This window comes from Lotus japonicus, chromosome 5 (genome assembly GCF_012489685.1).
Source record: "Lotus japonicus ecotype B-129 chromosome 5, LjGifu_v1.2".
NCBI classification, from domain to species: Eukaryota; Viridiplantae; Streptophyta; class Magnoliopsida; order Fabales; family Fabaceae; genus Lotus; species Lotus japonicus.
In genome coordinates, this window is record NC_080045.1 from 60,819,892 (window position 1) to 60,832,557 (window position 12,666).

The 12,666-nt window shown below is 34.5% G+C and overlaps 2 protein-coding genes across 3 annotated transcripts; both read right to left on the minus strand.

The window, feature by feature from the left end:
• Positions 1-206: 206 nt before the first annotated feature.
• LOC130716872 (uncharacterized) lies at positions 207-4,193 on the minus strand. 2 transcript variants are annotated; one of them, XM_057566901.1, is made up of 2 exons: positions 2,310-4,193; positions 207-624 (listed from the first exon to the last, which is right to left on the minus strand). In XM_057566901.1, exon 1 carries the CDS (start codon positions 3,657-3,659, stop codon positions 2,310-2,312), a length of 1,350 nt encoding a protein of 449 aa, XP_057422884.1. In that variant the 5' UTR covers positions 3,660-4,193; the 3' UTR covers positions 207-624. The 2 variants fall into 2 exon arrangements, with proteins under 2 accessions (XP_057422884.1, XP_057422883.1); XM_057566900.1 differs by having other exon boundaries at positions 207-630; positions 2,310-4,192.
• Positions 4,194-7,520: 3,327 nt separating this feature from the next.
• Positions 7,521-11,274, minus strand: LOC130720840 (fructose-1,6-bisphosphatase, cytosolic-like). Its single transcript, XM_057571541.1, has 12 exons — positions 10,950-11,274; positions 10,764-10,811; positions 10,442-10,516; positions 10,112-10,173; positions 9,946-10,012; positions 9,706-9,816; positions 9,490-9,576; positions 9,124-9,194; positions 8,971-9,036; positions 8,599-8,685; positions 8,149-8,224; positions 7,521-7,889 (listed from the first exon to the last, which is right to left on the minus strand). Exons 1-12 carry the CDS (start codon positions 11,106-11,108, stop codon positions 7,776-7,778), a joined length of 1,023 nt encoding a protein of 340 aa, XP_057427524.1. The 5' UTR covers positions 11,109-11,274; the 3' UTR covers positions 7,521-7,775.
• Between the last annotated feature and the right edge of the window lie 1,392 nt (positions 11,275-12,666).

Below are 12,666 nucleotides of genomic sequence, written 5' to 3' on the forward strand. Positions count from 1 at the left end.
TTAATGACATTAATCTTTAACAAACAAAACTAAATGACATGTATCTTTTAGGGATGAAGATGACAATTCCATCTTTCAATTACAAAAGTGACTGACCTCGTATCTTTCTGAGACTATTTGTGTGATAGAAAATAGCCCATGACATTGAGAAAAGTAATTGCCTTTATGCATATAATCATATCACTTATGCCTCAGAATCCATCAGCTATATTTAACTAGCAAAATTAAGTTACTACCAATTAAAAGCCATCAATTTTAGACATATTATTCAAAGTTCCATTTGCAGGCTTTTTTTAAACCGAAATTGTAAAGAATAATTTTATCAATTACTAAACAAACAAAAAACATCTCTCCCTTGCAATCATTGGACTCTGCAGTCTGCACAACGCTAAAGCACTGATAGAAACTGGTCAAACATTCTTGAACAGAGGTCAGTTAGCTCCAAATCAGGCATAACAAGTAGAATGCTTGTATCTATATCTGTCAAGACTAATACAAAAAGATCATCTCTCACAGTCACAACTTCAATCGAAGAGCAAATATCACTCACTTACCGCATCCATATGGAAATAAGAACTCCACCTCCATATGCCCACAATAATAGCCTACTTTCTTCATCCATACCTGCATCTGCGTAAGGTAAAATAAGCTCGGTAAATGGCGACCTACACCCATTTACATCCCTAATTTCAGATTTAAAACTACAAAGCAAAATCTTGATTCATCATGCCATCTAGTGTTCAAACATTAGTGTATATATATGCACTAAGGTCTAACCTTTTTGGAAAATATATCCACAGTTCTCATGTAATAATAAACTGGACAGTACAAGCATAATTCACAGTGCTTACATTGCTAAAAATTTGTTACTCTTATGTCTGGAACCAAATGTAAAGTCAGTTTTAACTTCAAAGAAAAATTTCCTCCATTTAAGAAAAAGAACAAAGCCAAATACAAGCTTAGAGTGTTAGCAACACTTGCTACATCTTGTCTGGGATGATGAAACTGAGTCGAGGAGCTTGTATTTAAAAGCGTTCCTCGGTTACTATACAACACTATCTATATGTGCTTTCCACTATATATGGTTACGGTACATTTTAAAAAATTTGCCACGCACAGTGAACTTATGAGATTTTGTTACTGTGCTTGCATGAACATTTTCCGCAGACACTACACTCCAACCAAAGACACCAAAGAAAAGAATACAATGGCATAATGCCATAAAACTTTATCCATATCTGTCCTTACCTTTAAAGGTAATGGAAAAAATAAATTGTAACAATCTCAGAAGAACCCCAGATTCACCCCAACAAATGACCACCACTCCTATGCCAAATGCATCTAACTTATGAATAATGTAAAAGAAGTTGATAATTTTTCTGTATTAGGAAACACATCACACAAATGAGGAGATAAAGCATATGTAGGTATATTAGTCTGCAATATCATTAGTATAAATTATACTGAGTACCATCCAAATGTAACAAAAGACTAGACCTAATAGGGGACTTGGTTACCGGAGCTTTTCAAGGAAGAATTACTAAGTATTCAAGCAAAAAAAAGTAACAAATGGAAAAAGAACTTAGAAATAGTCTGACATAGATTGACAGGACATTTTTTTTAGCTGATGAAGTATATTAAAATGAATGTCCCAAGCTTCAAGTAGCTGCCTACCAAAAGCTGATAAAGTTAAATGACCCTTAGAAAAGAGATTCTTCACAGATATGGCTCAATATTTACTTGTTGGGAATAAATTCATTCTTTTAAATTTATGCTGAATAATTTAAAATATATGGCAAAAAATCACTTGATGAACAAACATTTATCCTTGCTATCATATGCTTCTGAAGACAGATAGGAAAAACTACATTGCCTTATTCATAAGCTAGAATTGATTTTTAGGATTTCAAAAACAAAAAATCCTGGTGGTATGAAGTATGAACAGTGCATGATTTCAACTACAATCAAAACCTTTTTCCAATTAGATAGGAACTTCAGATTTCAAGAATAGAAAAGACAGAAATAAGTTATACACTATACAACAGTGGCATAAATGACAGACAATATATAAGAGTAGAAATTTAATAATACAAAATAAAACATTCAAGGGATTTCAGCCACCCTGCCTTTAAACAAAGGAAACAAAACTTCAGTAAGTCCTGATGATTGTATACTACTATCTAAATTTTCAAATTAGGTATCCATACTTTCAACGAAACAAAGCACATCTACCCAAGACAAAACCCAAAAAAGAAAAATCAGCACCATGTATGTAATGCAATTGCCACAAAGTTTGCAAGATTGCTGACCTAGTTTAAGCCGGCGCCCATTTCTTTTCGTTTCAGTTCTAAAGCAATACGTTCATTTTCAAGCTTCATTCTTTCATTTTCTAGACTCAGCTTTTCCAACTCGCGGTCCTTTTTCTTGCTAAACCTCTGCCACTTGAGTCTCTGTTTCTCTAGTTCCAACATCTCAACCTGAAGCTGTACCTTTTGCTCTTCTAACTGAAGTGAGCGAGATTCAACCCATTGCTTTTGTAACCAAGCTGCTCTCATGCCTTCAGGTAAAACTTGATTAACATCAGAATGGACCACCTGTCCATGGGGATGTGAACTTTTGTTGTAGCCTTGACCATTTACAGAATTACCAAATGTATTAGCATCTTCCTGGACTTGGACCTGTTTCAATTTCTTCATAGATCCGCCTAATGGTCCATACATTCCTCTACTATCACCATGGGAGGAACAATTCTCTTTAAAATCATCATGATCATCCATTTCCACTTCTTGCTCATCTTCGTCGTGATCATCATGATGGGACCTTCTGATATCATCGTTATCATGGTCATCTCTATTTCGGAGAGCTATCTGCAGAGAACGTTGCAATGCAGGATCATGGGGTAAATGCAATCTATTACCATTATGGTAAGAGCACATCTCTTCATAGAACAAGTGTTTCGAGCTCAATATTTTTCGAACATCGTCCTTTTCTTTCTCCGAAAGAAACTCTATTACATCCAAAAGCGCAGGATTCTCAACAACCTGACAAGAAGTACCCCTCCCTAGCATATCATTAAGCTTTTTATACCTTTTATTAAGATCATTGAACTTATCCTCACATTGCTGAGGTGAAACACGATAACCCCTTTCAGCCATGACCTTGGAAACAGATTTCCACTTACCCTTCTTCTGTAGCACTGCAAATTTCCTTCTTCCACCGCCGCCACCACCTTCGGAAGTTATATCCTCACCCATATAAGAAACAGCCGTTATCAGGAGCCTTACCATCTTATCAGTCCACTTCACCCGCTGCCAAGGCGATCCCTTTTTACCTCTAACCCCTTCATGGTGACCATCAACACCATCCTCATTAAAGCTCGGCTCATCTTCCTCACTCGTCGAGTTTTTGCCTCTTTCCCCCTTACCAAAGTCCGACATCGAAAGGGTTGGATCACAGCTGCTCTGTAAGGTTCCCATTGTAAGTGGAAAACCATCATGAACATGCACAGAAGACCCTTGACATGGATGAGTCTGATGTTGCTGCATGGCATGAGGATGCTGTCCCTGATGATGATGAACCTGAATTGATCCTGGCAAATCAAAACCACCAAAAGAACTCCCACCTTGAATTATTCCCCCCTGTGACAAATTCCCTTCCATTGGTTCTCACAAAACAACAAACCCAGATCAAACCAATGAACCCATTACACATCAAACCCTACACAAAACCAAATCTTTCTTATACTATTCACCTAATCCACAGATCTTTAAGCAAAAACAGCCATCAATCTAACAAAAATCCTTCTCCAATTTCCAAAACATCATTCCAGAATCCAGAACAAAGAAAAACTCACCACCCCAATAGAGGGAAACAGTTTCAAAACATACCCAGAAGAAAAAGGTTCAAACTTTCCAGAGAAAAACTGAAACAAAAACCTTACAGGCTCACAAATAAGGATTTAAAGCTACTTATCTGCTTGAAGCATGCAAGGAATTGCCTACTCAGAAAAAATGGAGCTTTTTGCAGCAAAACACAGAATCCAGAGCTTGAAATCACACGGAGAAGGAGGTGAAGGGTGAGAAAACTGAAAACACTCCAGGAAAAAAGGGGGAAAATGAGAAACCGAATGAAGAACATAACATAGCTAACATGAGAAAAGGCTTGCTTATAGTGAATAATTTGCAAGTATAATAAGGAAGAAAGGGAGAGGTATTTAAGCATCTTCCTAATCACTCATCAGTGTCAATTGAGAAATTATTTATTTTCTGTCTCTTTTTTTTTTTTTGAAATTATTTTCTGTCTCCAAAGGTACTGGAGTAGTAGTCGGTAGTCATCAAACTAATCCGCTCGAGACTCTAACCCTTATTACATTAAATGGTTAGGTTAGGTTTTTTCTAACAAATCTTTACTTATATTCGTGGGTCGTGGCCCAGTAATTGGGCCCTAAACTAGATTTTTTGAGGAGTCCAGCTATCTATTACTACCTTTGGTCATATTTATAAGCATGAAAGAGAAGAAAAATCTTGGTCCTTTTTATAAGAACCAAATGAAAGTTTGAGCTATATTAATTATTTTTTTCCAATGATGCCCTTATCAATTCTAACTTGTAAAATGTGTCTCATTAATTATTCTCTCTCTTTCTCACTTTCCAACACTAATAACAAAGGGTAATTTTGGAAGTTTATTTTGATTCAAGACATATTTAATGCAGTTTATCTAGTTTAACTACATTTCTTAAACTATGTGATTTTTTTTGTTGCTTATAAATAGGACCGGGGGAGTACTTATTACTTGTGTTAGATCTTAATATGAATCAAAATCTTTTTTTTTTGTCGACATATGAATCAAAATATTATTAAAAGCATAATATTAAAAATCTTATTTTTATACAATATTATTGTATTTTTTTAAGATGACAAGGGTTCTCTATTAAATACAATCATACTATATTGAGAATGAGCTAGGGGACATGTGTGTTAGGTGAGAGAGGTTCATAAATCAATTTTTGAAATGTGTAATTTATCTTTCTGATGTAAAAAAAATTTAAGAACGAGCACCTCGAAGTATTAATTTGATTCTTTTTAAACAAAATTTTATAGTTTTTTATTTGATTTTTGAATAAGTTAAATAATAATTGCCTCATATGAAAAATACATGTGTTGGAGAAAATAATCACGTTTAGATACGTAAAATTTTAACATTTTTTTCTGAAAACTTTAATCAATATTGTCAGAATACTCATAAATATTTTTCACATGTTTTAATTAAGTAGTTACATTAAAACATTTATTATTACATTTTAATTATTTAATTTAAAAAATTAAAAATTTCATTAGGTATTTTTTAATGATTGTAATTTTATATTTTATATCCAAATTAGCTCTTTTAAGACAAACTATTTTTTTTTTAAAGTAGGACAAACTAAATTAAAAACAATGAAATGTAGTATTAGTGAAGGATAATAATTTATGTCTTGGCATATTAAATTATTTTTCATAATTTTGATTGTGGTGTGGTGAAAAATCAAAGGTATATCAAACTCTCGATTTTGAAGTTTAAATAAGTACTTTTAATCAAGAAGCGATATTAGGTAAAAATAATAATTTATTAATATGCTAAAATAATATTCATATATTTTTCGTTGTACATTGACTTTATTCATAGAAATGCACCCTCCATTTAACCAAAACAAAAAATAATGCAAGTTAACCAAAAATAAAAAATAATGTGAGCCATTAGTATTTTCCTAAAATTATTATAAAGAACAAAAAAACAAAAGTGGGGTTGTGTGAAGCTAGACTAATTAATTAATTAGTTATTGTGCATGAGACGCCAAGGTTAAGAAGGTGATTAAGGTTCAATGTATGCGAAGATCTGGCGGGTCCATCCTACACAAGTTGATGTCACACTCAAATAAAAGAATGCTAAATAATCGATGTGAATAATTGGAGATAACGCCAAGCATATATAATATATTATAGTCGGCACAAAATAATGAATTTTGGTGGAGGTTGGGCCACTTTTTGTTGGAACTTGGACATGGACATTTTGCAGCCTAATTAGAAGATGTAACCATGTTTCATTTTTTTATGATTAAATATTAATATACTCACTCTCCCATATAATTTGAAGGGCCCTTTTCATGCAATATTATAATTTGCCTAATATAATACTTAGTACTATGTATTATTGGATGAGAGTGCGGGGAATCAGAGTTTTGAAAATTGAATATTGATCAAAGTCCATTCAGTTTAGAAGATGACAAAAGTGACAACATTTTTTAATTCAATATAAAATATGCAAGTTGTATGTGACACATGTATCATTCTAATTCCCGAATATGATTAGTATTTGAAAATGAGTAAGTGGCGTGTGGACTCGGATGTACCTAATTACGAAGCTAAATCAAAGATTTGTGGGTCATTCTTTAAAATTACCATGTAGAGTTTTTAAATGGTCTTAATTTAGACCTCCTTTCTCTGCTTTGCATAGAAGAAAAACCCAAACAAAAGAAAAGAAAAAATGAAATGTTTTAATTATGAAGAGAATTGAGAGAAATGAAATATGTTAAAGTAAATACTCTTCATATTCAAGAGTTTGTGCTGAACTCATTAGGCTTAAATATTTAATTAATATAAGGTTTGCTATAATGTCTGAGTTCGACTGCCTTATTTTTTTTTTTTGGATAAGCAGTTCGACTGCCTTATGATCTTAAAGTGAATTAAAATTGAACAAAAAAAAGATTGAGAGCTATGCAGGCCTCTTTTTTTGAACAAAAAGCTATGCTGGCCTCAAATTGAAAAGAGATCAAACAAAAGGAGTACTCTTTTTTGAAGATGAGCTTGGCCTCAATTCTAGCCCATGTTGGATCTTGTTAGATAGCTCCCATTCATCTTTTTTCTTTCTTTTTGACAAAAAAAAATCATTTTTTCTCTCTTTTCCCCCCTTTTTGTTCACTTCTTTATCCAACTTTCTTCCCTCTATCACCTCTACTAGATTCATTTCAAACTATCTCTGTAAATTTTGATGGTACGATTGAGGCACTTGTTCTTGATTGACCTCCTTCATGGCAGCAGCTCCGACAAACTTAAGATTGCCGCAAAAATAGGGGGGAGTAGAGCAAAAACAAGTGAAATATTAGAAGAAAGAGAGTTAGATATATCTGTTTGCAGAGATTTTTTTCTTATTTCCTTTTGTTTTTTTTTTGTGTTTAAGTGGGCAAACATGTTATATTTTGCATGAACATTGTAGATCATTTCATATGAGGTTTATATTCTTTCCCTATTTGTTGGATGTAAGTGTCGTTTGACTGCCCTCATGACATTTATCTAATGATCCATTTGAAAAAGAAAACGGATATCTCTATTGGAAAGCTACATGACATGCATTCAAAATGAGCATGGTAGCATGTCATTTGTGAAATATAGTGAGTTGGAGTGATTTTATCCCTTTAACTAGCAGGCTTAGTTATTGAATTCAACCTTGACATACAATTAGTGGAAAAGAATGTAAGAAAACAATAAATCAATAACCTTGCTGCCAGCATCATATTAACGGAATCTGAAGTATGTTTTGGCCCCAGAAATTATACAAATGTGGCAGGAACATTAACAACAACAGTATGTATAGATTTGCACCGCATACCTTTATCAAAACCATAGTTTTAGTAGAAGCTAATAGCTTATTACTTTTACTAGAACCATGGTTCTTTAAATTCCCAACTGAAAACCATTTCTTAGCCCAACATGTTGCGAAAGACAGAATGCTATTCAGGTTCATTTCTTTTCTTCCTCTGCAGCATAGAGAGCTTTGATTTCTTCCACATCATCATAGCTACCAAGGAATATAGGGGATCGCTCGTGCAATTTCGTTGGAACTAAATCAAGTGCCTGTTGACATTGATCTATCATTTCATTGGCAAAGGATGCATGCATGTATATACAATTTAATTAAAATCAATAAGTAAAATGTTTAGATTCATTCAACATTAATGTTATGTTCCATCTTATTTCTAACATTTTTTCTTTCGATCATTATCATCTTTGTCTATTGCATAACTCATCATTCTCTCATTTTTCTCTTTTCTCTTCCTATTTTTCTTTGGGCACGGATGAAATTGGGGTGTGAATGTAGTCTTAAGTAAATTACCCGTTGCTTGCCGGTGATAGATTGTCCTCCTGCCTGTTCAAGCAAGAATGACATGGGGAAGACTTCATAGAGTACACTGCACCAAACAAAGTAAATCAGTAAAGTTCAGAAACCATAAACACTACTAGTATTATTGACTCCACCTTTGGAAGTGTTACAATTAATTTTCCACTCACAGTCATTTTTTTTTATGTTTGGGTGTTTCTATATACAATTGATTCTAGTTCCAAACTCTTAGCTTCAGCTTTTGAAATAATCAATTGTGAGATTTCACGATTAAATTTCAGAACACATGTATTCAAATATCAGGAATTCTAGTGGTAATAAATTCTGAGAATGCTAATTCTACACACAATAATTCTGATAACACTCATCTAAACACGCACGGTGTTAAGGTTGAACATGCTACTAAGGAGTAAGGAGAATAATGCAGAGTTGAACATGGCATACCGAAGTTTCCCATTTGGACTCTTTTTATCAGCCGGGTACAGAAAGACACCTCCATAAAGCAATGTGCGGTGAACATCAGCAACCATGCTGTTGATTTACAGAGATCACAGATTCAAATGTCAGAAATTGGAAATGACTTCGAAACTGGAAATACAACAATACATGTAATTTGTTGAAGGCGACAATACATTTGATTCAGCCATTCAGTAGCCACATTCTGATGCAATAGTTTATGATGATAATGCTAGGATACATGATTAAGAACAGCCCAATATTAGAGTTAATTGCTGCTCTGGATTATACTGGTCTTATTATCAACACTGATATTAACTTAATCATTCATTAGGTTGAATGATTGAGAATCCAATGTACCTTCCAATATATCTTAGCGACTTTGGTGATGAACCATCTGTTGGATACTTGCATTTCTCCACATACCTAAAGAAGCAATAAGGGAAATCAAAGAGTGTCAGAAGTTGCATTATAGAGCCAGAAACATTGAAACATCATTGGATTCACACATACTTGGCAGTAGGACCATCCCAGTTTTTAGCATTTCCTTCATTCACTGAATAGATCTTGCCTTTCTTTGGGATCTGAATGGTAACCACAGATCAAATACATTACATACTCAATCCATATATCAAAATATTCATTCAGTATCAAAAGATAGACAATATTAAATTGAGATAACAGTTAATCCAGCAAAAAAATACTTATGACTTTCTAAATAGAGATTATTCAAGGAGATCAAATCCTATCTATTTACTAAATTGGGTGAGATTTTAGTTTGAACAACAGGAAAATAATTTTGTAAGAGTTGAGTTTCCAGGCAAGAATTTACAGAGAGAACAATTTGCAATAGTGATCCATGACTGAGTAGACTAATACCTTGATGTCTGGGTGAGTTAGGATGAACTCTCCAAGGGAAGGATCAAGGGTGAAACCATTAACACCACTTCCTGTACTTATCACAAGCTGTAAAATATCCCACAGTAATAATTAGAAACAAAGAACGAAGTCAAAGAAACTTATGACAACTCCGGTTGTCTGCACTATGCGGAATGTCTTAAGAATCATTTTCCAAAAGGATATGGTGTACCATACCGTGCATGAGCTTCCATACATACAATAACCAGCTGCCAACATGTTCTTCCCAGGTTGCAACACATCTCCAATGGTTGGTTCCTGGTCTTTCACCATATAAATCCCAAAAATCTAGATGAAAAACAACATACTCAATATTAGCAGCTGCAGTATTCTACATAAATCAGGCGGTACAAAAATTTCAATGGAAAGAGAAAAGTTAGGCATGCTTTTCAGGAGAGATGGTGTAGGGGACCATACAGTGCCAATGGAAACCCCACAATCAATGTTAGAGGAACCATCCAGTGGGTCAAAAACAACACAGTACCTGCAAAATCAGAAAATTTCACACTATCTGATTAGACATAATAAACCAATGTTAATCAATGAGGAATTAAAACTAGAAAGCATTAGATAGATTAACAACTTTCCACGCTTAGAAGCCTCCACAAATGTTGCCTCCTCATCTTCTTCAGACACCAAGATGCTCTGGGAGAAGAGATCTCATCACCATCAGTAGAAGCCAATACACATATAATTAGACACAGGGTTTTAAATTGCGGTCTACAACTGCAATTGTGGTTGCAAGTTGCAACTTGAAGGGATTTGAAGGCCGTACGGCATTGCGACTGCAATTGCGGCTATGTTAGCCCGCATTTGTCCGCAATTCAACTATGCAACCGCAGCCGCAATTTAAAACCTTGGTTGGACCTTGATTCAAGACACAAAATGATCACATACTGATGAGATTACTTACTGTTCTCCCACTGCTTACTAAAGCCTTGATAAAGACCTCATTGGAAAGGACATCCAGTTTCTTTTGCTCTTCACCCTTTATTCCATATAAGGAGCAAATGCAATAAAAATCAAGAATTTCATCAGTATACACCAACAGACTCTAGCCACAAACACCCAATTATATCTCATAATCTTATCTTGATTAAACTCTAGCAAATGACAAAAGTAGACACCAAAATAAGGGTGAAAAAGAGGAAATCAAATCATCATGCACTAATATTAGAATATATATACAAATGATCAGAAAACTGGGATTTATAATATATTTATCCATCACTTACCTGAACATTTGTCTCTCCAGCAAGTCCAATAAGCTTAGCAAGACCAGCCTGCATAGTAGTACCAAGAATTTTTGAAACAAAATTATTCAATTACATATGGGCATGCATGCATCACATGCTTTTTGTTAACATGACAGCATGTTTAAACTCAAAATCAATGAACAGAGTTGTCGTACGAGGAAAAACCTTGCTAACAGCAGAGCAAACAAATTTGCAACCAAGAACAATGTGACTGAGCAAGATGGAGAAATCACCGCGAGACTCAGGGTGCTTGGATTGCTCGTTCAATACAAACCGGGTAATGGTCATGAGATCAGTGCGATGAGCTTCCTCACTGTGATCCATGATTCTTAGTTTGAAATGAGAAAAATGGATATGGATTGATGAATATGGATATTTGAGAATGAAATAGGGAGATGGGGCTATCTGCGAGGAATGGAAGTTTCGGAGGACACGTGGATGGCGAATGAACAAGGATTGAGATCAGTGGTGGTTACGGCGGATAACGATTTTCGTCGTGTTGTTCTTCGTTTCTGGAACTGCTCTGTTTCGATCGTAAAACGTCAAATCAGTAGTATTCGAGGAAACACGCCAAGACCATGCACATTCGAGGAACAAGGTTACATGTGGTGGTCATGCACGTACGTGATGTATACACTCTTCATGTACATCTCTCGTAGTCTCGTTCCATTGGATAATCAATGCTCAGGATGCAGAGAGTTCAGAGATTGGATAGCGGTGATGCAAGTTGAGGTTTAGTTTTTTTTTTTTTTAGGTAAATGTTAGTAAATTAGTTTGGATTGAACTCTTACCCTTTCACTATTTATTTCTTCGATCTTTCATATTTCCTAGCTCTTACCACTCAGGTAAATTCTCGAGAACAATAACCTCCTTAGAGGCGATGGTTGATTGGTCCTTTGTAGGGGGTTATTCTATTGATTCTCTAGAGGCTTTTTTGTTAGTTGCGTTGACCCTTCCCTCATTGGTCTTTTGGTAGGGGTTGCTTTGGGGTAAGGGGTCGGGTCGTTTTCCTATTTAAGGCTAGTTGTATAGTTCAGGCTTGAGGCTTGCGTTTTTTTTTTTTTTTTTTTTTTTGCCGTTGTGCCCCTCTTTTTGTTGTTGGTTTGTGTATTCTTGACTATAATATCTTATATATCATTTTATTTTCGGAAAAAAAAAACAATTATGGTCGAGTAGAAACACAAGTTGTGGTTAAGCGCTTTACACTCAATAGTTTTACTCATGTTTTTAAAGAAATAAAAAGTTTGGGTGAGTTCGAAGTCTGATTACAACCATCACGGATCAGAAAGTGTCTCGTGTTATAGGTCACTTACTAAGATGTACTTATAGGTCATCCACCAACACATCTCAAACATCGACAGCGAGACTCGAACACATAATCTTTTGAGAGGAAGTGATTTGTCCTTACCAATTGAACTAAAATGTGTTGGTAATTTTACTCCGATGAAAGATTATTTGGAGCTCTCTAATTTTGTCCTGAGTATAAGTAACCCAAATTTATATGGACTGCTGTATTTCACATATGACTTGTAAATCACATCTACTTTTTAATTGTATTTTTATAAATAATGTTTTTCTTATGATAGAAAGCATGGAAAATCTTAAGAGCTCATGGTCTTCGCAAGTATGAATAGTTGTGAGGTACTAACCTCTATTCATGTGTGTAGTTAGTTTTACTTGATGTTCTTGATCAATAATGGAAAATAATATATTTGTTCTTCAATAATGAAGAACCTCTTCTATTTCATTCTCTTTCCTCCTATGTTTTTTCTTTAGCGGTGGAAAATATAGAGGCAATTTTTTTATAGGTAAAGCTTTCAAGAGTTACATAGTTTCATACGAAGGGTCACGTCCATTCATATTAAGAGTCACATGTCTTTAT

Bases quoted from the DNA above. Each gene is read 5' to 3' on its own strand.
- LOC130720840 (XM_057571541.1), bottom strand. From the start codon at position 11,108: ATGGATCACAGTGAGGAAGCTCATCGCACTGATCTCATGACCATTACC. The intron at 10,517-10,763 runs GTAAGTGATGGA...TATGGAATAAAG, and splicing joins CTGGAGAGACAAATGTTCAG to GGTGAAGAGCAAAAGAAACT. The intron at 9,037-9,123 runs GTATGTGTGAAT...TTGCTTCTTTAG, and splicing joins TGGGATGGTCCTACTGCCAA to GTATGTGGAGAAATGCAAGT.
- LOC130716872 (XM_057566901.1), bottom strand. From the start codon at position 3,659: ATGGAAGGGAATTTGTCACAGGGGGGAATAATTCAAGGTGGGAGTTCT.